Source organism: Megalops cyprinoides, chromosome 14, assembly GCF_013368585.1.
Source record: "Megalops cyprinoides isolate fMegCyp1 chromosome 14, fMegCyp1.pri, whole genome shotgun sequence".
Classification (NCBI taxonomy): Eukaryota; Metazoa; Chordata; class Actinopteri; order Elopiformes; family Megalopidae; genus Megalops; species Megalops cyprinoides.
In genome coordinates, this window is record NC_050596.1 from 20,193,458 (window position 1) to 20,217,619 (window position 24,162).

At 45.7% G+C, this 24,162-nt stretch overlaps 1 protein-coding gene across 1 annotated transcript in view; it reads right to left on the bottom strand.

Moving 5' to 3' along the window:
• Window positions 1-835: 835 nt before the first annotated feature.
• The window catches only part of ahr2 (aryl hydrocarbon receptor 2), a 68,171-nt gene continuing 44,844 nt past the window's right edge, over window positions 836-24,162 (bottom strand). Inside the window, exons 3-11 of the mRNA XM_036544816.1 lie at window positions 15,290-15,411; window positions 12,509-12,598; window positions 9,441-9,561; window positions 8,324-8,475; window positions 7,657-7,859; window positions 6,950-7,059; window positions 6,474-6,615; window positions 4,378-6,346; window positions 836-2,495 (exon numbers count right to left, since the gene is read on the bottom strand). Of these exons, the coding sequence (XP_036400709.1) occupies window positions 2,388-2,495; window positions 4,378-6,346; window positions 6,474-6,615; window positions 6,950-7,059; window positions 7,657-7,859; window positions 8,324-8,475; window positions 9,441-9,561; window positions 12,509-12,598; window positions 15,290-15,411 (3,017 nt within the window). The 3' untranslated portion in view covers window positions 836-2,387. The remainder of the gene's footprint in view (window positions 2,496-4,377; window positions 6,347-6,473; window positions 6,616-6,949; window positions 7,060-7,656; window positions 7,860-8,323; window positions 8,476-9,440; window positions 9,562-12,508; window positions 12,599-15,289; window positions 15,412-24,162) is intronic.

Genomic DNA, 24,162 nt, shown 5'->3' on the forward strand with positions numbered 1-24,162 from the left:
CACATAGTGCAAAGCCTCTTAAAGGTACTGGTTTCTGAAGACAGTAGCAATGTTTTATCTTGTATTTGCATTCCTGTGTGTAATTAGATAGCAGAAATAGCAGTTAGTCTTTGTTACCTACTGTAATAAATTCATGCAGTGTCTTAAATTTTAGTCAGTTTACAAAATAAATGTTTTGGGGTGTATTTCAACATGATTGCTTGCACCATCACACTGAAGGCGCATGCTTATACTGCACTGGGGACACAGCAGTGGCCAAAATCACTTCAGGAACCTGAACACCTTCCTGTGAAAAACCGACAATGGCAGCTAACAGGAACAGAGCTAACAATGCACAGGAAGGAACACGACGGATTATAATCCCTTCTCTCTGTATGCCATACTCCCGTACTAATCTCACCCAAACTTTCTGACAGGATTATTATAACAGATACAATGCATTTCCTAGGCTACTGTCTGCAGTTCACTCATACACAGGCCTATATATGGGCAAATACTGAATATGAAACAAACCTCAAACTGATTTATACTGCAAGAAAGTCATTTCGGTTGTTGTAGTTACTGAATGAAACACCACAGGGAGGTTAGAACAGTGCCATATTGACAGCCCAGCAAGAGGTTACTGTCAGCTGTGTACTGCTGGTCAGCTGAATGCTCACCTATAGGAATGGCAATGAATGAACCATGCTGCATGCTGGAAAATCTCTGTCATCTGCACAATTATCTCACCCCAAAATGCAACATTTACAATTTGCACAAATCAAATGTTTCAGAATTCTAGGGGGGGGGGGGGGAATTCTAGAATCTGTTCTAGAATTAAGGGGGGGGGGGGGGGGGGGGGCAGTAGCTACATCCCTCTGAAGTCTGAGTTACCAACAGAAGCACAAGTACATAGCACAAAGGAAGGATAATATCTGTGAATGACAAACAAGCAAGAAACACAAGAAACACATTAAACAAAGAATGGCTCAATGACATGTTAATAATTTCAATTAAATGCGTATAAAAATATAAAAGAAGCACGTTTTTTTTAAAACAAAACAACGCTGGATGAATAAATGATATCCTTTATCGTTAACAATCTGATTAACATATCTTGTTATTATATGATATTTTGAAAAGTAAAAATGAAACACAATTTCGAATGCAAGAACATCATCAGGGCAGCAGCCTTAATATGCTGAGCAGGGAATTCCTCCTATGCGACCAGCCTCTATGCGACACACCATTTCTGTTACAGTCCACTGTGCATTATCTCACTGGAACCCATGTGAAATCCAACAGGTTCCTGGGAATCACCTCAAGTTTGTGGCATATGTGGCATACATATATATGTATATATACTTATATATTTAGATACGTATGTTACATTTACATTTACACTACACTGTAAGCGCTCAGACAGATCCAGATCTTTTCTTTCATTGGCTTTTCCAAAATATTCAGCTGTGCCATAGATTTGAGGGTGAGATACTAACAACACTCTTTCCTGGAGTGACCTTTTACCTCCCAGCCACGGGGCATATGGAATTGATTTACAGGATATTAATGTGGCCTGATTCCACTACAATTGCTAAGATCACTCCTGTTAAGTCGAGTCTAGGGTTTTCCAACAAGTAATGTGGAATCTTTCTGCCCAAATCAATTCCCAGGAATCTGATTCTGATGACATCGTACTGTGACCCGCCTTGTTTACTTCATCATACTGATCATGTTTGAGGGTGTCATGCTGCACCAACCTTGTGGCAAAAATTCACTGATATTAACACCGTTTGGATGGTTCATCCCCAATCTCTGTTCTCACCATGCCAGACGATCCACTCAATGTGAATATCAGTGAATTTGCACAGAATTTTGCACAGCCAGATGCCCTCAAAAAGCAATACAGTCAACTTGCTGGGTAATTCCTCCCATAAACACACACATTTATTGCAACTGGTTTCCACAGCTCTGGCATTTTCTTTTCTATGAATACAAAAATCAGAACAGACACAATTATCCAAAAACACACAAAACAAAACAATGAATATATTCCGGTGTGAATTCTTGCTCTGCTCCAAACAAGACGAAAGGACGAATCTGGCATGAGGCACATCTCTCTGGGTAGAACTCTGGTGAAGATCTGTTTCCAAAGCGTGACCTTACCAAACGTCACAGCCTGGTGGGGCAGGGTAAGGAGGGGGCAGGGTGGGTTGAATACCTGCCTTTTTTTTGGGCACAAGCTGCGAGGACAGACTGAGATCGAGGCCGACTTTCGTGTCTCTGTAAAAGCCAAAAAGGGGGAATTTCTGGGGGCACCTACAGAGCCCCCACGGATGTGGCCCACACCTTCCCATTTGTGATTGTTGCGCTGCTTCTCTGTCTCTCTGCCTTTTGCTTCTCCTACTCTAGAAGTCACAACAATTGGTTTGATTGCTCTCAGAAAAATACGTGGCTCCGTTGCTGAGGGGAGGGAATGAGAAAAGTCCGTTTTCCTCTGGCGGATGGCTCGGGATCTGTGAGGAGAACCAAACAGTCTGGTATTAATTTAAAGCAGGAAAACATTAGGGAACACTGTAGTTTCTTAAGCAGACTAGGGGGGTAAGAAAATATCGATACACTTGAGTATCGCGATATTATGTTTTGTGATACTGTATTGATTCTCAAAAACACTATTGATTTTTAATTAATAGTTTACATTCAAAGATTCGCGGTAGACAGTGGTTCATTTTGTGTTGTGTTTAAACCCCGACCGCTAGATTGCAGTGCTGTAATCTATCTTCAGCCATTTGACTCTTCCACTCCAAAGTAACAATGTAAACTGAGACAGGAAGTAGCGTAAGGGCGCACCGTTAACGTTAGCATGAGTAAACCGGGCTGACTAATAACGTTACCACCGATGGCTAAATTCGAAAGAGTTAGACTGGCTCCCGTGACATACAGAGCTGAAGTGTGGGCTCATTTTTGCTTCCACAATACAGAAGGCACTAAGGAGATTGACAAGAGCCATGCCGTTTGCAAAATGTGCCATGCCAAAATCAAATACTCAGGGAACACAATGAATCTGAGAGCACACTTAACAAGACACGATTCTGATGTACAGCTAACGCAACAGCAAACCACTTGTTTAAAACGTTAAACGTTTTAAACAAGTGGATCCCTCACTCTGGAACAAGTTCACACACCTAAATTACCACCGACCTCAACTTGTGCAACCAAAATAACTCAGTCAATACTTTATTTCATTTGCAAAGATATGCGCCCTCTCAGTGCTGTAGAGAATGAAGGCTTCTGTAATATAGTGAATACAATGGAGCCTCGTTACACCATACCCCGCCGGCAGCACATCACTGACATCGCTGTGACCAAGTTGTACAAGGAGGTAAAAACGAGGGTGCTGGAATCTCTCAGCTCAGCTGAGAGAGTCACTTTGACATGCGACGCTTGGACATCAAGGGCCACTGAATCGTACGTAACGATAACTGAGCATCACATAACAGATGAGTGGAAACTGGACTCGTATGTGCTACAAACAAGAGCGATGCATGACAGCCACATAGAAAAGAACATCGCAGGGCTACTAAAGGAGGCCGTTACTGAATGGAGATTGGAAGCGAAAGATCCCGTCATTGTAACAGACAATGCATCCAATAGACATGACCCACGTACAATGTTTTGCACGCGGCCTGAATCTCGCCTCGCAGAAAGCACTGAAATTGCCAACAGTGGAGTGACTACTCAGCAGGATCAGACGTGTTACAACCTTTTTCAGACGCAGTACCATAGCCAGCCACCAGCTAAAACACAAACAAGACCTGCTCCAGCTACCAAAACACAGGTTAATCACAGACATTGTCACAAGGTGGAACAGCTCTTATGACATGATAGAAAGACTTTTAGAACAACAGCCATCTATGCAGCGCTCCTTTCAACAGAGGTCAGAAAGAGTAAAAAGGATATCTCCACACTGAGCTAGGCTGACATCACATGTGCCGGGGAAGTGCTCAAGGCACTCAAGCCAATGAAGGATGCCACCTTGGTAATGTTAGAGGAGAGCATGCCCACTCTGTCTATCATTGCACCACTTTATGCCAAGCTTGTCATGGGCACAGAAGAAAGCCTGGATGACACAAAGACAGTAAAGGACATCAAGGCTGCTCTAGCACAAGATCTGGGAAAGAGATATACCAATGAGGGAGACAGTACGCATGGCATCAGCTCTTGATCCCAGGTTTAAGGATCTACCCTTTTTCTTCAAAAAAATCGCAATCTATCATCTTGCTTACAGCATCGCAATATAGCGCAATATATTGAATAGTAACCCCTGTATCATGATACGTATTGTATTCTTGCCAATACACCTTATGATTTCTGAGCTCTAGAGGGAGGTGGGCTTACCTGTGTCTGCCCGCTGCAGCTGAGATATTGCGCTTGGGACAGCAGGCTCTCCGGGGAGAAGTTGGGTGTCATCTGGCAGGACGTGGGGCTGATGTTGGTGTCCCCCTGGGAGATGGCCGACGTGCCCACGATGGGCCCGCTGGCGTTCCTCTGGAAGTAGCAGGAGGCCTGCGGGGGGCTCTCGTTGTAGGAAGGCACCTGTGTCTGGCAGGGCACAGTTGCTGCCAGCGCCCCCATGTTGCTGAACTGCATCCCGTTGACAGGGACCTGGGGGGTGCTGTTCTCAAACATACAGCTGCTGTTTCCTGCTGGGGGCAGCTCGTGCGACAGCACCCCCTGTGGGTGGGGGTGGTAGACGCCGTTGGGTGTCTTTTGGGGCCCGTAACCGACCCTGCAGTTCTGTGAGCTCTGACGAATGAGACCTGTTGCGGGTTGTGTTTGAAATCCTGGGGCCTGACTGAAACGGGCCGGCAGATGCTGGTGGCCATTTTGCGCTGCCGTGGAAAGCGGCTGCTGCTGTTGCCACGGCTGCAGTCCCTGACTTTGACTGCTCTGAGTCTGCAGGGAAAACTGTCCTTGAAGGCACATGGACGGCGACGGACTCAAGAGGTCCGACTGTACGGAAACATTCGAGGTGCAAGCCTCCAGCAGATCATCTGCAAAGTTAGTGTTGGGGATGGAGGGAAGCCACTGGCTCTCCTGGCTTGAGGCCAACTGATTGGATTGGTTGACAGGATTCTGTGGCTGGAAGGGTATTTGCTGGACTGGCACCCCTGGTTGTGTTTGGTTCTGGAGGGGCAGAGTCATTGGGTTGGGAAGGCCTTGCCTGGCGGCGGTTTGAGGCGACTGCATTTGTTTTTGAGGACACAGCCCAAGGCTGTTCATCTTGGTAGGATTGTGCATAGTCTGTGAGACAGGCAGGCCATGCCTCACCTGGCTGCAGCTCTGAGCACAGGATTGTGTCGACGTGAGGTCGAAGTTCATCAAGTTGTCTTGGCCCAGGCTGTTTGGGGCGCAGAGCTCAGACAGCTCCAGTGACTGGGTGAACACGTCAGCTGGCTGCGTCTGCTGCAGGGCAGGCTGCATCTGGGCGGGGCTAGTTAGCACTGCGGCGACTGGAGGATCCATGTGCGTGAGCTTCTGCATGCCTCGGACCTCACTTCCTGTTCCCAGAAGGCTTTGCCCTCCCACCCCCAGGAAGTTGGACTGGGGATCAGCCACCGCCTGGTCACTGACCATCTGATTGTGGTGGTTGAAAACCTGGTTGACAGGCAACATGGAATTCTGTAACTCCACCCCTGGCAGGCTTTCTGTCCCTCCTACAAAGGTGCTCTGGTTGATGAGTGAGTTGTTGGGGAAGCTGTTGTTGGTATTAAGCTGCTCAGGGCACTGGCTCATGCCGTTCTCCTTGAAAAGGGCCTCCTCCACGTAGGTGAAGATATCGTTGGTGAGGATGTTGTTAAACTCGACAGACATGTCGTTGTTGCTGATGTTCATCTTCAGCAGGGCGCTCTCCCACTCCTGCAGCTCCACCGGGTCCAGCTCCTCCAGGGAGGAGCACAGCTTGCGGTCTCCTATGATCTGCTCCAGCGTGTCTATCATCGCCCTCATCGCGGTCTCCTCCTTCACCAGGCCGTTGGTTTTCGAGGCTCCCTCCTGCCAGGTGTCGCCGGGGACGTTGACGAGAGCGTGGCTGTCCATGAAGGCTTGGTCCAGGGAAAACTGGTGGTCGGTGTCGGGGGGCTGGATGTAGACCGAATGGTCCTGCTTCAGCATGGAGCCCAGAAGGGAGTTGGGATCCAGGTCCTTCTGGTCGGGCATCTTCCTGATTTTGGCGGCTTTGCCGTTGCCCGGGATGAGAGGGAAGTCCAGGCTGGGGCCGGTCTCGTACAGCAACCCCTCTCCGGTGGCGAAGTTGAAGGGAAGCTGCAGCTTCCTCTGGCGCAGGTGCTCTTCACCCTCCTCGTTACTAAGGAAGAAAGGGGTCAAAAGTTATCGCGGAAGAGAGCATGAGAAGAGATCCTCAACGGGGCATGAAGGAGGGAGGGATCATTTTTGGGGGGACTGGCCGGAATATCTCGCTCATCCATACTCACGTCAAGGCTCTCTGACGTGCAATGATGAAGTCGGGCCTTCCTCCCTTGTACACCAGCCTGGCATTGGCTTGGACCCAGACCCACACGCCTGTCTTTGTCAGGAGCCTGAACACCGTAAAACCACTTTCTCCTGTTTTTATCACTGATGAGAGAAAGACAGGAAGTTCAAAAACTATGCCACACTTCAGCTCTGCGAGGGCTCTCTGAATGTTAACAAACTGACACAGGAGCATCACATTATATTACATGCATTTAGCAGACACTCTTATCCAGAGCCACTTCCAGCACAACACAACATAAGTGTATCCATTCAAGTTAAATGAGAAACAGTGTCAGATCAGGCTGACAACAGGCTCACAGACCAGTGAGTGTGAGCACAGGAGCGAAACACAACAAATGACTTAGCACATGAGCTTTTGTACATTGTAACTAAATTCATAAACAGGCCAAAAAGAATGTATATATATAAAACGTACTTCTGACATGGTTGTCTGCGCAGTACATCATGTCGGCGGCGTGGATGAACTGATAGCCAGAGCCTCTCAGACATAGCTCAGTTTCTGTGTACCCCAAAACCACCTTCCCCCTGTAGAAGAAGAAAAACGATTTAAGTGCATGCATGAGAAAAAGAAATACTATCCATCACAGACAGCTGACACTCAGCCGTGACCCACTACTGACCTTCTTCCACAAGCTGCTCTCACGTCTTGTAATTCCTGGTTAAATGAATGATATGCAGCCATGTTTGAGCATGGCATAGAGCATAGCATAATTCCTATTCCTGTGGCAGTAGAAGCACACTGCCTGGAATGGTCACCAGTCTATTACACCCCAAAAACAATCTATTTTAATGCTGAGTACCAAACATAGAGGCAACAGATACCAAACTCATTGGAATGACTTTGCCTGGGACTGAACCCCCAACATTCCAAGGTTGGGACATTCAAACCCAGCATTTTTTCAAAGAAACTATGTGCATCTCACATTAAATGATTTAATTGAGTCTGAATTAATTGAGAGCTATTCTGGAATGAAAACCAGCATACAACGTGGGCTGGCAGAATCAGAGTGGAAAAACTACTCTCAGCAAACTAGTTGGATACATACATTTTGAATTATCACATGCTTATTTTCAATCCCTGGCTGAAAGAGTGTGGTTCTGAGGTGTGAGCTTTTGGCCCACCTGCTGTCAATGCCCATAGGCGTGAAGTCCAGCTTGTGTTTGGTCTGGAAAATGAGGGTCTTGGTCCTGATCTCCAGAATGGAGGGGGGCTGCATGGGCGTGGCTATGGCGAACAGGGCCAGCTGAGGGTGCACCATGGTCCCATCTTCGGCGACTTTGTTCTGACCGTGGAGGTACTTCAGCCGCCCCTGGAAGTTCAGGGCCTGAACAAGGACGAGGGCGGGAGAAGAGCAGAGAAAACAAAACTTTACTTTGACTGCCAACCAACCAACGGTCACGTAAAGTTGTTTACTGCGTGTGTTTCAGCCCTGACAGGTCAGAGCCATAGAACCATAATTAGCTGAATATCCAAATAATTCTAAAAATCAGTACAAAAAGGTTGCCCTTTTCTAGGCAATGTCAACTTGATTGAAATATACCACACCAACAAGTACAAAATCCCGGTTACTCCAGGAAACGTCCAGTTGTACTAATGGCATACTGATTGTAATGAGAAAAAATCTCAAATACTCATATCCAGGGTGACATATTTGTACATGTATAGTGTCCATTTATAAAGTGGCCAATCCAAGTCACTACAGTGCCACATTCAGGAGTAAGACCAACAACAGCGTAGTACAATGTCAAGGTCCCTAACTACTGCTGGTGACCTTAGGCGACATTTTACCAGGAAGCCAGAGGAGTTGTCAAGGAGACAGCGAAACCGACACACAAAGCTCCTTTCCAGGAAAGACGAGTTCTCTGGGGGGATGTGTTGGGGGTCATAGGTCACAACATTGCTGCTGACGTCAGTACTGCTTTGCATGCCAGGCAAACACTCTGCATAAAAACAAGGGAAAAGGAAACAAACATGGGAATCAGCTACATAGGGAAAAGAACATAGGAAGAGATACATAAAATCAGATACATAGGAAAAAACAAGAAGAATTCAAGTCCCTAATAGAAGCAGAATCACAGGCAATACATCACTGACAAACTTAATCAGCAAGTTTATAGCACAATGCAATTTTTCAATTTAGTCCACATTAAATCTTGAGAAGGGACTGGATTACATCATGGTAATTGCCTCCATTTTGGGTCATGATGGCCCATCAGTGTTTTTAAATTTGTCTTAAGTCTTTCATAGAGTCCAGGGCGGAAAAAACATACTGTTGTTCCTGTTCTGCATCATTGCATTCTTTGATACAGATTGAATGGTCTGTGCGTGCAAAACCAAAGGCTTCAGGGGCACCTAAGACTGTTCTCTGAAACACCGTCAGCTACTGAGTGTAGTGCTATCATGCAACATGAGTGCATGGAATCTACTGTACACACCAACTTAATGGCCCTTAGGGGCAAATTTACAAAAGCTTTGTATGTCCAGCCAAACACTTTTCAAACCTGTGATCTCTGCCAGGGTTTGACTGCTCTGTGACAGCACAGTCATACTTTAAATAAAGAACAGGGACTTTCAAAGACTCCCAAAAATGACTTATTTCCAACCACTGGTCTTGAAATAAGAGGGCTTGTTTTTTTTTTGATTGATGTTTCATAGCTTCTGCAGACACTGACTGAACTCTACAGCATGTGGATCACCGGATTAGGCGGACGAACTGAGTAAGGTGAACCATCCCGAATATTTAAGATTTAAGTACATCTGCTATTATTTTTATTTTAAAAAAGGTTCACTCTGCAGTCAGTGATCCAGTGCTTAATGCTGTTATATTCAGGGTCCCAAAATATATAGGAGCGCTAGAGATGTTGCACACATCACTGTACCCTCCCTGGCCTCCCATGACACCCACCTTCCCCACTCTGCTCTGGGTTAAACTGGTTGGGGTTGAGGGCGAAGTGAAGCTGGCGTCGGAACATGCTGCGGTCGTCGGTGTGGATCAGCTCAAACACACTCTGGTGGACAACGTCAGACTGCGCAGAGAGAAAAACAGAGAAGGCGAGGAGCAGGTCAGCTGATGTGGACACGGTTAGGTGTTTCTGGACAATAATAGTACTTATTCTGAGAGAATTCTGTTTATCCTTTAACGGAGCCACGTAAGGAACTGCTTTTGGTTGGTTTATTAATTTGAGTAGTACACCAGCTTAATAACCCATATCATCACAAAATCTTTCAAGGTTTTGCTGAACAAGAACAGTGTGTTGTGTTAAGCTTAGGGTCTGAGGGTTTGTGTCTTGGTATTTCCCTCTCGAACTACACTGACTCACTGGACCAGCAAGGCTACCTTGACATTATTGCTTCCTCCAGGGCGTAGCTAAAATGATGGATATGACTTACAACTTCCCTGTAAATGATGGCCAGCATACGGAGCCAGAATGACTGGACTAACGCCTCCCTCTAAAACTGGCATCTCCACCTACTGACACTGTGTGCCCACTGCTTAGCTCTGTGCCCTGAAGCCACTGTCCTGACATGACCCTGGAGGGAATTCCATGCTCCGCGGGCTTAAACAAACAGCACATTAGTGTTTGCATCAATTAATACAGTCCTGTGGTAATGTAAGGACACACACACACACACACCCACACTAGGGGCAGTATCAACGAAACAGGAGACACATGACTGCTCCTATAAACACAGACCTGGAGTCAGAGAGTTTTTCCCCCCTCCCACCTCGGTGAGTCCGAAGGTGACTAAACCTTTCTGCCTGTTAAACAATCACGTGCCAATACCAGCCAGCAACCACACAAAGGTCTCTGGTAAACACATACTAAGTAAAAAAAAAAAACACAAATAAAACATCCTAACCTTGAGGCTGTTGTAAACATTTTTATTTCATACTGTTAATCTTTCTCATTTCCGCACATGGGCGGCCAGTGTGAATTTGGTATGTATTCTACCGCTGGCAATATCAAAACACTTATCTGGTGCTGGGAGCTGAGACCTCAGCAATAAAAAGGCCTTTATTTTAGGGAGAGGCAGACGCAGTGTGAGTCACTGGAACAATGTTTTCCCTATGGCTCTTGAATCCGCTCTCCATACCAGCTGTCACTCGTGATCTTATCGGTGCGGCTTTTGTGCCGTTCGGCCGCCAAGTCAAACAGCACCTCCCGGGGGACGCGTACAAAAGCTCAAACATACTCAGCCCCCGATGTTCTATGAGGGCTCTGTCCCCACAGGGGGCCAGATAGGGTCTCAAGGCAAGAAAATGGCTCCCACCGTGATTTCTATTTGATTCAGCCACTGTTTGTGTCATCCTTAACTTCAAATAAGAAATTTTACTATTAAGAGTATCAAACTTAACATGTCGCAAACATGAACAAGAGAAAAAACGTGTCATTTTACAGTCTGCAAATACTTTGGGTGATGCTCTTAATTAGTTTTGTTTTTTGTGTGGCTGTGTGGAAAATATTAAATTGGTTAAATTGCTTAGTGAGACATGGCTACCACAGTGCTGAGCGTAATGCTCTACCTGTTTTTAGGCACTTTTAGGGTGCCCTCGTAGACCAAGACCACATAATTTTCAGGTGGGAATAGGAGCAAGAGATGGGCAGGGGCTAGGAGAAGGGAAAGGGCTGGGGTAGAAGTAGGGGTGGATTAGGGGAATCTAAAATGATTGTGTGCGCACTTGCATGTGCATGTCTGTATGTGTGAGAGAGTGTGCATATATATACATGCCTTGGTGTATGTGTCTGTGTCTGTGTGTATGCATGCCTGGGTGTGGTGTATGTGTGGGTTTGTGTGTGTGTGTGTGTGTGCGTGCGCGCGCGCATATGCCTGTGTGTACTTGAGTGTGTGTTCCATGGAGTGAAAGCTCTCGGATAAGACGGGCCTGGACACGTATTGCTCCGCTGCTATTTGGACGAGATGTGAGGAAGCCAGATCCATCACAACACGCACCCTGAGGGGCCCGGCCACCCTGAGGGACACGATACGCGCGATTCAGGGGCTACACGCACTCCTCCCCTCAGCGCCCGCGCTGTCCCGCACGCTCGCAACCCGCGGCCTCTCCTTCTGAGCCGCAGTCAACGGCGAGCGGTAAAGAGCAGGCGCCTCTGACACGGGACGAGCCACAGTGTCATGTGACCGTGTCAGGGCTTCATTTCCCCACGCAGCCGCGATGCGCGCGCTGAGCCGCTGTGACACCGCCCCTCTCTGTCTGCGGTGTTGGCAGAGTATCAGCGATCTTTCTGAATGAAACTCCCTCCTGTTTTCTGCAGTTGCGGTCAGCTGGCCTGGCATTCGAGTGAGCAGGTTTTTCAAGTTTAAGGTAGCACCAAATTAAAGTACTAACTACACGAGTCACACACAGTCAATAAAAAAAAATAGCGCCTCGTCATATTTTGAAGTTTCGCATGTGTGTGGAGAATTGAGGTGAAATTATCAGGGTTTTGTTTTCAAAATGGCGTGCTGTGAGAGTAACCAGTGCAGAGGCATGAAGCATATGAAAAGACCAAGGATTTGTTTCGACTCTACACAGTCTGTGTAATTTCCTTAGCAGCATGGAAGAAATACTTCAAAATGTACACTGTAATGAGTGCACATAACTTCGGCCACATTGTAAACTTGTAATGTCAGGAACCACTCTCTGAAAGTGCACTTTAATGTGAATCAGAAGAAGCAAGAGACAGCACAGGTCCTGTAGTTCTGTGAAAAAGAAGAGGCAGCACTCTACGATGACTGTGAGTCCTCTCCATCAACACCTTTTCATATTCTAGTTATGTAACGGGTACATGGGTTGTGTATGAGCTACTCTGACGATGACTGACAGATCCAACCTTTGCCAAACCGTGCACTCTTCCAAACTCTTCTCTTTCAGACGTACCACCTCTACTTTTGCTTACAGATTACCAGCGGATCGAGCCCAAGGTGGTCCTTTAAGCCGACATGTACAGGGTGCAAAAAAAAGGTGCAACTCACCTGGTGGAAGCCGAGGTAGTCCTGAATGGTGGGCGAGGTGTAAAAGACGTATCCTTCCGCTGTGACCACCAGGACAAAGCCGTTCAGGGCCTGGAGAGACAGACAGGGAACATGTCAGAAACAGGGCTGCAGCTGCTCACAGACCCAACACACGCGGTACTGCTCACGCGAACCGCAATGCCTTTCGGCCTTAACTCCGAATGCAAACTGGAGCAAGTTTGACTCATATTCCTTTTTTTTCCATGTGTTTTTTTCATTCATTTCAGTGATTATCCAGCCAATAACAGTGTCAGTAATGAAAAATACAAAACAAAAACACAAAAAAATGTTCTTTCCTTATTCGGGTTGAAGAAAAAGCACATTGCGGTTAGGTTTAATAAAAGACATACAGACGATTGCACACAATACACAATGCTCACAACCAAAACACAAACGCAGACGCACTCACACACGTGCAGCCAGGCATGCGCACACGCACACACACACGGACGCTCCACCAGAGGGACGTGGCACTGAAGCTTGTGTGCAGTGTCTCTGCTGGCAGGACGGGGGAGGTCGGATAACCCTGGCTTTGCATCCCTCCTCTTTCAGCTCATGATTATGACATAGAGGCTTTGCAGACACACTTACCCGCAGTGAGTTTTATACACTACGAATATTACAAACATTCTCGCTATTCGTACAGCAGGAAATTCACAGAAGCGATAGAAGTTCAATACTTTATTCAAGGGTACAAGATCAGCGCCCATCCAAGACTTCAGCCAGGACATTCAGGTTTGAAAAAAAATCCTCCACCACTCCAAATTGCTTAATATAGATGGTAAACTGCAGGTGTGATGAGGAGGTTTAAGGATTATTGCACAAGTGTGGGGGGGAAGATACTGCTATAGAGAGTATTGTTTCACATGTTCCCATGGACAGACAGGCCTGGAGTCAATCAACACTTGCTCTTAACCTCACTCACAATTCAACAACAGTATTATTTTTTACAGGAAAAACACACATTTTTCAGTGCATTTTGGTAGTCAAATCACTTGCCTAACTGTGTTTATGATGAAAAGTAGCAGCACTTTCACTGAATTGTGAATAGAGGTGAAGGACAAATGTGGGCTGGATAAAGGCCACAGTGCTAACATTGCTGCTGATTACTTCAGGGTTAAAGTTAGGGTGCTTTGTTTTCCAGCCTATGGAAGCTGACAGAGAGAGCTGCTGATTTATCCAGTTTTGCTCGAAGTGGAACTCGTGCAAGAAGTGTTGAAAGTTTCAGTCTTTTCAAAGCACTTGAACAGGTTACAAAGAGGAAGGAAAAACAAACATAAAGAACAAAAGAAAAAAAGGAGGAGCAAGAGAATAAGAGGTGGAGCGAGTAGGAGAGAGAGAGAGAGAGAGAGAGAGAGAGAGAGAGAGAGACAGAGAGGGACAGACGGAGATTTCTTCGCTTAGGTGTAAAACATGTCAGCAGAGGTGTGAAAATACAGCCTACATTCACACAGGGGCTTAAACAGTTAATCGAGAAACACAAGTAGAGAGGGTGATGAGAGGGAAAGAAAAGGGGTGAGAGAGAAAGAGAGTAAGAAATGGAGAGAAATGCAGGAATTCATAGTTATTTCTGTGCGTTTCTGTAAAAAACCTACCATGATGAATACTAGGAGACACTGTAGTGACACTGTGTAACAATAATGGTGAAGGAAGGAAGCGAAGCTGCAAAAGGCACAAACCAAGCCTTCTTGAAGAGGCACTAATAATTATGTGTCTGACGTCCCTCTCAGTTGAAACCATACACACCTCAGTAATATTGGCTGAGTAAATATTACACAACAGCAAAGTGTTGAAATGCCCTCTTTTTGTTCGGCATCAGATACCATGACCACACTTGGCAAGAAACATAGGGACAAACTATTTCAACTGTGAAAAACGTCCCAATTAAATTAGATGCCTTGAGATACATAGGGCTGTATTGTTTATTTTATTTTTCAGTGTTGAGACAGTAATTTTCTGAAGCCATGCAGCTGATGAATGTGCTTGGTACTGTAGAGCTGTGGGCAACAACGAACAGTGGAAACGAGCACACAATACAAGCTTTGTCAAAGGCAATTTTTTTTACTGGAATTTGGGTTTTACCGACATTCAAAATGCTGAGCTTGTACACTAATTCTGCTGAAGACTGGCACTTTTATCAGTCTGTGTGTGTGTGTGTGTGTGTGTGTGTGTGTGTGTGTATGCACGTGTGTGCGTGTATCTGCATATATGTGTGTGTGTGTGTGTGTCGGGGTTGGTGGTAAAGTACTGCTCTGGATTTTGCTTGATTTTGCTTCAGCCAGGTGGAGAGCTATTTCCCTGCTTCTATCTCCTCCCTGCACCATCTGTGGGGTGTTTACATTACTGTTTACAGCATGAACATTTTTTTCATTACTGAATGTATGAGGATTGAACAGAGAGTAATGCCCACATTTCAAATAAACCTACAGGAATCCAGTTACAGATTGGTGCTGCAATATTTTATGTTCCCACCTCTTCTAAGATCCTGTCAAAGATGTTTCAAAGGAGCTTTTGTTACTAACTAATGTACTTGCAAAGTCAGAGAGAGAGACAGGGTGAGAGAGACAGAGAGAGAGAGACTAACAAAAGAGAAGAGACACAATTGTTTGTGGGGCTGCTTAACATAAGCCAAAAAGGTGGAAAGAAAAGACACAGGGTGATGATCAAGTTAAATATTTAATAAGAGCAAATAAGAGAAAAGTCTAAATTTTACCCTCCAAATCCAAACTTGCTGTCACCCACCTGTAGCAGCAGGTCTGCTTCCGAGAAGGTGACGCCGTCGATTGTGGTCATGACCTGCCCATTCCCGCCAAAGGACACGGCCCGGTCCCCCGTCCAGCCTGTGCTGCCCTTCTGCATGGTTGCTGCAACAGAGGAAAGGGGCAACTTCACTCCAGCTTGCTATATCACAATCTCATGTGCCTAGAACACTGGACGTAGTCTGTGCTTTTAGTACGTTGTTCATAATGCTCGCTGCCAGCTTCAGAAATTATCCTAATTTTTAATGTTATTCAACCAACAGACCAACTCCTTTATCACCATTCCAATGCATTCATCCACTGTCATACTGTACACACATACATGCATACACACACACACACACACACACACACACACACACACACACACACAAGCACTATGCACACAAATATGCGCACACACACACACTCACAAACAACAACAACAACACAAACTCAAAGCCCTGTCTGGGAAGCCAGAGCTAGGCCCCTCATTCCAAACAGCCAGAGAGACCAAAGAGACAAGACAAGGCTTATGTGACTGAACCGAAGCCAAACATGCTCCTTTTTTTTCTTCCTTTTGTCTTATTTATTCGATTTCTTCCCGGAGAGAAACCCGAAGAGAACAGGATTAGGACAGGCCGAGAGAAACCGCAGCGCGTACACAAGTGCGTCACGCGGTGAAACCTGACACTCGGCTCTCGCTCTCCAGATGTTCAGCGCCGCTGTTCTATTTTCTGCATCGCCTCAGAGACCCGGGCACAGACCAGAGATGTCCGAGGAAATTCCACTTAATCACAATCAGCTTCAAAGTCTCGTTTTTGGAGGTCGCCGCTTTGTTTTTTTCTGTCTGAAAACATCTCCTTGAAAATGATCTTTTTCTTTTTTTTTTGTGCTGGTTCTCCTCCAACGGCATTGTCTTTATTCAGAATGAGAGAAAAGAGAGAGGGGAAAGCACAACTGGCATCCACAGTATGCCAACAATGGTGCAAGTTTTTTTTTTTCCTGATGTTTCGCAACATTCAAAAGATCCTTGTAAAAAACAAGTGTTTCATTGCGTGATAATGATAATGAGCGGGCTATACGACCGTTGGTCGGACAGAAGAACTGGCCATCGTTGGATGCACTGGGCCCAACACCACAGAGCAAGCCAAACCCCGGTCCCCACTTTCTACCGGACAGGAATCACATAATCACTGATCTGTATTACCAAGGAAGTAGGGCCCAGAAGAAGGGATACAAGGCGATCACCTCTTTCACTGGGGATGCAAATCAACACTGCTGATTCGAGCTGCAGTTTACACAAGACACCCAGCGCAGCATGGGGTCAGGGGTCACCAACCACATCCCCCCTTGCGGGCCGGCCTCAGACTGGCCCATGTCATGCTGTCAGTGCGGAGCTGGGGCGGGGGGAGGGGGGGCTCTGTGGCTCTGACCCTTACGCAGTGTGGGACTCCAGACCGAGCTGGTTCCCGAGGCAGCGTTCCTCTCTGGGTGGGGCCCGCAGTCATTTCCTCTGTTACAAGCTCGGGCCGACGCACTATTTCTGGAGCCATGGCTGCTTATCAACTCTTCAGTATCGCAAGAAAAAAAAGAGATGAGAGGAAAAGGGAAAAAAAAGAAGTTTCCAGCTTAAAACCCAAAATATCTTCCCACAGGACACAGATGTTTAGAGATAATTTTGAAGGGGGGGGGGATGCAAACCCAAAAAGAAACCACTTGAAGGGGAGGCTGCCGATCGATATGGCCGTTTAAATAGCCGCTGTCACGTGCTCAACCACTTACCCCAAAGGAAAGAACGGGGGGGGGGGGGGGGAGAAGGCAGTTTAGAGTCTGGCAGACAGAAATGTGGTGTAGTTACCTTCCCATATTTATTCCCATAATCACTGAGGGGAGGAAAAAATGGCAACGTTTTTTTCCGCTAATTACTTTCAGGGTCAGAGTCGATATACAATAAGGAAAATCACACAGGGTAAGCCTTGTAGAGGTCTGACTGAACAAGCTCATCAAAGCACTGGAACGTACCGGTCTGTCAAACACTGCCTTTTGTAATTTACATGCTAACTCTGGTAATGGGCAGCATCCTGGTGCGCTTGCTCATGTGCACCGTGCCCTCGGAAGCCCTTCCCGGAACCTTCCGCCGCGGGCTGAGAGGATGGCATGCGTTCGGAGGGGGTGCTCGGGCGGGTCAAAGGGATTTAGGGGCCTGCGCTGTGTCTTGGGTTCTGTGGTCATCTTTTGGTCGCCGCCGAGGAGGAGCCCGGCCACCACAGCGGAGGAATGACTCTGTGGGCTTGGCCTGGAAAGGGCTTCGACGAGAAAAACAGATCAGGCCTGTGAAAAGAGCCGCTGGGCCCAAGAAGCAGCGACTTCATCTCGGACTTTGGAACTGAACAGGAGTCACAAAGTCTACCCTACCCGATACTCCACATTGCACTGAGTGATGATTACACCGCTCCTCTCCCCACCAATGCACCCCCGACCTCTAGCTAAACTGTGATCGATACTTTACACAAGTGAGTTCATGTACTTCAGAGGCCACTAAGAGGTTGCCAGTACATTTGTGTTTTAAATTAATGCCTTTTATTCCTAGTCCTTTTAAGCCTTTTCAAACGACACAAGGCCTGTCATTAAGTATCATATTTATAGCAACCCCGCATAAAGCGGCATATCTGTGCAATCATTATAATTTCTATTTTTTTCCCCCCTCGGAACTTCACTTTTCATCATAATATTACATTTCCACAGACAGGGAAGTGACCGCTGGCAAAAAAAGGCATTCTCATTCAACCTCTTCCCAGAGAAGTTTGATAAGAGCTCGGTTCCTCTGTACGGACTCTGTAAGGCAACACAGATGTCTAAATCCCTTAGCACCGGGCCTCAGGATATGACTTTACAGGGGAGTCCATGGCAGGCTATTCATTATGATAATTGATGAGTCTCAAGAATTAATAAAACCATTGGCAACCAAGAGAGAAAAGGGCAAAATGCCACATCTCATTTGTTTTGCTCGTTTTAGGTTTCAGAGATGACTTGCAGGCATGCACGTTTATTTTTTTATTCGTCCTTTCTTTTGTGCATTCTTTTGTGCGCTGAGTAAAAGGCCTAAAGATTACATCCATGCTTCATTAATACTGGGATCTCCTGCAGTCCTCCTTCCTGTTTGTAACATGAGCGCGCATTAGGATCTGTGGCACGTTAATGGCACCGTAATCATACCTCCAGTGTTGAGAGAAAGAAAAAAAAAACAACAACCATAATCTTCCAACCGCAATCTGACAATCTGGATTATTTAAAAGAAGATTTTTTTTTTTTATTTAATTTGAAAAGTTTCTGCCCAGAGCTCTGCTAATATCCTACCATGAAATCTGATAATTTGAACAACTGGGGGGAGGAGCCTGAAAGGGGGTGTGTCCTATAGCTGACTTGCTTGTACATGCCCTCTCACTGACAAATAATGCAAACCGCACCATTATAAGGAAAGGTCAAACCATATCCTGGATGCCGTTACATGCTGCTAGTCTAACCACTAGCTATGGTTGGAATTATCCACAGATCACTTTGAAATGGTCTGCACTGCTAATCAATTACTATTTGTTAATCGTCAAAAGGATTGTCGTAATCCAGAGCATATGGCCACTGATACAGCGCAACCAAGGCACAGTCTTCCTGTGATTGGTGTGTGTTTGCAGTGCATACTGACATCACGAGTTATAAGCCAATCCTGGTCAGGGTGAAAGCAGGGGCGCAGAAAGCTATGACCGGAAGGACAGGTGATACATGAATGAACAGCGCGTGGGAGAATGGACCAAGCCATGGCCGTTGCAGGCTGAGAGGCTGTTCCCATCCCAACACTGTCTGCGAGAGATGGAACAGACTTGGAATGCAGAGCATGACTCTGAAAGAAAGCTTTGTCCCGGCTCAGAGAGAAACCAGAAGATAACCACTGGCTCACAAGGCACCGCCAATAAGAGCTACAACAATTTTACAGTCTTCACTGAGGACAACACAATACTGAATGCACAACTCCAGCACTGTTACACAGTGCAGTTAGCTTGGTGACAGTGCTGCAGCTGTGAGAGGCTTGGTCTCAGGACAGAAGATAGCAGGGCTTTACGGTGTAAACTGCCTTGAAGAAGTGTTTCTGCTTCGCAAATGTAACACAAACGAAAGAAACAGTGCAGTCTTTGTAAATCCCATGACAAGCGTGAGCGTGAGGAGGTGGAATTAGCACTCTGAAGTGTCTCTGACAGCGTGCTTCTCCCTCTTCCTGACATGCACAGTCGGACCGCTCCAGGCAGGGCTTTACACACACAACCTGCAGATCACTTCAAAATGCCACGGCACATCAAAGGAAGGGCTTTATATTACAGATAGGACTGATATTTCATTCATTTTACAGGGGAGGACCGCATATTTTCTGATGTTCAAAAATCCTTGTGAGCAGGTATGCCTGTAACATAATGCCTACAGCTGAATTCCATTTTTGATGTACTGTATATACTGACTGCAGTTTTTTGTATAACAATATATGGAAAATGGGACACAAACGCATCACAGTTAAATAGAGATGGCATATCCCACCACTAACACCAATATAACATGGAGTAGGGGTGTGGGGAAATGGAGAGTGGACCTCCCAGGAACTGAATCACGAAATGACACAGTGTGGTAACATTACCCCATTGCTAAATCATCTGGGCCCCTTGCTTAATGCAGCCTTAATGGAGTCACACTGCCAGCTAAAATCATTTCCCTTTTTGTTTGTTAGGAAACAAGGCAAACAAAAGTTTATGCTGAGACCCCTACTCTGCGAGTGATGAATACGTCGTCTGTGGAATATTTACACTGGAGCTGTGAGGTCCTTCACCACCGTGATCTGCATCTGCAAACCCCTTTCTGTCTATAATTCTTTCACTACTGTTTATGAACAGAAGTGAAGAAACAGAACAGATAAACTGTTTCCTGTGACACTGTAGAGGAAACGGTGCCAAGACTCTCTCCTACTGTGTGTGTGTTCACAGAGCTCATAATGCAATATATGTCGTTAAGATTATATATACTTATATAATAAATGCAGTTCCACATGATTTCATACTCACTCACTCACTCACAAACACACTCACTTACACACACACACACACACACACACACACACACACACATACACACACTTACAGAGCCCTCCAGGAGGAACACACATCGAGCCTTCCTGTGACTCTTCTATCCCCACAAGGCTGACGTTTTGCAGACAGGGCGTGATTCATCGGTGCTTGGCGGCCAGGGGAGGAAACCGACTCCCGGCGCGGCTCGGGTCCGACCCGCTGCTTAACGACCATCGCGTGCGGAGCGAGACTCCGTCCCTCAACACCTGAACCCCATTAGTTAACAAACTGGACTGCTTCCCAGTATTTTTTTTCCCACTTTTTTAACATTTCTTAAACGGTATTCAGTGGTAATGGCTACCTCACTCGCTCCTCCTTAGTTCTTAAGTTCATAAATCGCACGGTATTAAAGTGCAGAGGAGCCCCCCTGGCAATTACAGTGTGTGGGTAGATTATCCAAGACAACCAAAGCCCATTCCGAGAGTCTGAATCAATGAGGTATTAACATAACAAAAAGAAACATGATGGAAAATGAGAAAGAAACGGCTGTCGGGAGCTTTTAGGTCCTTTTCCTCCCAGAGAAAAGTACCCTTGCTCCCCAAGCGAGGCCCACACGGTATTAAAACAATCCTGCATGCAGCGTAAAGTAATATGTGTGTGGCAGTTCGAAACCTGCGTGTTAATTAACGATTTAAAGTGTCAGTGCTTTCCCCGGTGCTCGGTCACACAGTACTTGGTGTTGCTCCTGAGCTCGGAGAGTTTTCCCGAGCCGTGCCAAAGTTTTTATTGCCCTTGCGCGGCGCGCTGCACGTCGCGTTTAACATAATTTATGGAAGAATATAACACCACAGGACAGTTTTATGCGCTAACTTTATACATGAGTCATCCCGAGACCTGTGACATGGTTCTTTTCCTCATATTTCCTTAATCTGCGCTGCTTTCTGCGCTGTCTTCTTTAGCATGTTCCAAAAGCATCCCAAATATAAGCCGTTCTTCACATGCCACAATAAACTATTCTCAAAATACACATGCTAACTCTTCTCTAGAGACATGCACTATTCATAAAATTCCACCCCATGGTATGGACTCCATGGGCCAAATGGAATGCTATTTATAGGCTTAAATGGCTTTGGTATTCATCAGTCTTAAAGCACTCCCCCAATGAAATAGGAACATATGACGGAAGAAAAAAAATTCTAACAATACATCTTTAACACACATGTATTTACATTAATTGTATTATAAATTAACAATATATTATTTCATTGTAACATTGTAAATATATTTCAACTTAAGAGAATATTTCATAACTCAGGCATACAATTGCAGGAGGGGAATGCACTTTGGTAGGGTCTGAGGTGAGTTACCCTCACCTTAAAATGCTGTCTTAAAATTTAATGGATATCCAGAAATTTCTTATATTATTACACGAAAGGGGTAATAATAAATATAGTTTCTGAAATATGAAAATTACTGGGACATATATCACAAGTGCATCTATTTATTTAGAATTTTACATTTTACCACATACTGACATACACTAATAATTCAGTGTGTCTTGAATGTGCATAGAGTTGATTATGTGAAATAGTTCAGTGTGTTTTGGTAGCAATCATAGTGGGGGTTAAACCTTATTAGTCCCCCCAGTGTAGGGCCAAGAACACTGCAGGCCTGGGTATGACTCTAAGTTTTGACTCAGAGTCACTTTTGTTTTGAGGTTTTAATTCTTCTGAATTCAGTGGTTGTGTGCTGTTTTCCATTTGTGTAATATTTCATGTTCAGGAAAAAAAACAACACTGACCAAAAAAAAGAGAGAAAAGAATAAACCATAAAGTGAACCAACAGAAAAGAGAAATGTTTCTGGGGGCTCTGGGAACTCCGCGGGTTCAGAATCTGATGTTGCAAAACTGACTTTGATCCCGGGCTGCCCACCTTCTAACTGTAATTACAAGCAGCTGCTTGAGCAAACCCCAGTCCCCTTATAAAACCAGAGAGCCCCTCCCTCACTTTACAGACCCCCCCACACCACCCCCCCCCCCTTCTGCCTTGAGACTAAACCACTTCAGCCACTAGGGGTTCCCCTAGGGTCTCAGTCATGTTCCTGGCATTGGAGACTGCACATAAAACAGAACCACTTAGCGCCCGGCCTCCCCTGCCCCTCTCCCTCCTACCCCCCCAACCAGACAGGACTGCAGAGACTTTGAAACCCCAGCACTGAATGGAGCCATTGTTTCCCTCAGTCTGGATAGCACTGCATCGCGCCCGTTTCTCTTTTGGTTGGGGGACAAGTTCTGACTCGCACCCACTGCCTCTCAAGAGAGTAGAATGTGGTTATCTGTGTTTTCAGATCGACACTTTCTGCAGACGACAGGACACTCCCCTCCCCCGGCTGCTCTTCTTCCAGACTTCGATGTGGCTCCCCAAGAGTGTCTCTCACATCTTGCTTCTCCTGCGCATATTTCTGAAGAACTCCTCTCATGTGCCATACCGAACAGATCTTTCCGAAACGAATACCGTTAATACTGCAGGAAGTGACCACTGAGCTGGCGAGCCTTTCTTTGTTGCTGATACAAGTTCTGCCACGCTGTCCCCAGGTGCCCACATTAACCCAGATCCAAACTTCTGGGGATTTACTGAGTGCCAGGCTTTTACTGATTGGAATTCAACTTTCCCCTATCTGTCCATCTTTCCAAAAAAGGACTGCAAGATAAATGTTGACAGCTAATATCAACAGAAACCTATTGCTTCTAAGAGCCCACCTAATCCTGAGGGGGTTGCTGGGGCTTTGTGTACAGGTGAAATAATAACTTTCAGGTGGCCCTGACTTGAAAACAGAACCACGTGTCCCACAGGAAGGGAAAGAAATATCAGAAGCATTTTGCGTATGTGTACATGCATGCACGCATGTGGTTGTTTGTACATGTTTACCATGGGTGAGTGTGATTTATTGTGTTTTAAGTTCTGCATAAACTATTTCATGAGAGAAAGGAGGTCAACAATAATACTAAAAGGCACTAAGGGTGGATCTACGACTAAATAAAAACCCCAGATGAGTGTTGGAGAAGCATATATAAATGCCCTGCAAGAGTCATTTATAAAAAGCCATTTGGATGGTACTTTCAACTTTTCCTTGGGATCATTCTCAAATATTTATCAACTTTTTCCTGGTTATTGCAAAGAGCAAGAGAGATAGAGAGAGAAAGAAAAAGAGGGAGAGAGAGAGTGAGGAAGACATGGGAGTCCCTGGTGGACATTGGCTCTGTTTAGACAGCGTACTTCCTGTCAGAGGAAACGCATAAACCCTGAGATGTCACAACGACTTTCTTTTTTTCTGTTTTTGTACTCTGACTGGAAGAGGCCTGCGCGAACATTAGACAATCTTCTTCAGGAAGTCTAAATTAACAGATGATGGGGCTGAAATTACTCTCCATTTGGCTAAAGGTAGTTATGGAGGTAGTTTCCACTCTGAGGGGTGTTTGATTATGGTGACAAAATGGCACCCTTTAACCTTCATTTTAGACCCCCCACCTGGTATTCTAATACTCTGACCCAGACACTATAAATCTATACATGTCTTGTGCAGACACTATAAACCTATAAATGTCTTGTACAGACACTATAAAGCCTTACCACTCAGCCCTGGTCCTGCAGGGCTGTAATGTCTGCAACCAGTCTTTTTTTCCAGCCAGACACTTAACCTCTGCTAATCGCTGTCTTAATTGAAAGGATTGAACTTGTTTCCCCTGTTCTGAGAGCACTGGCGATTGTATAT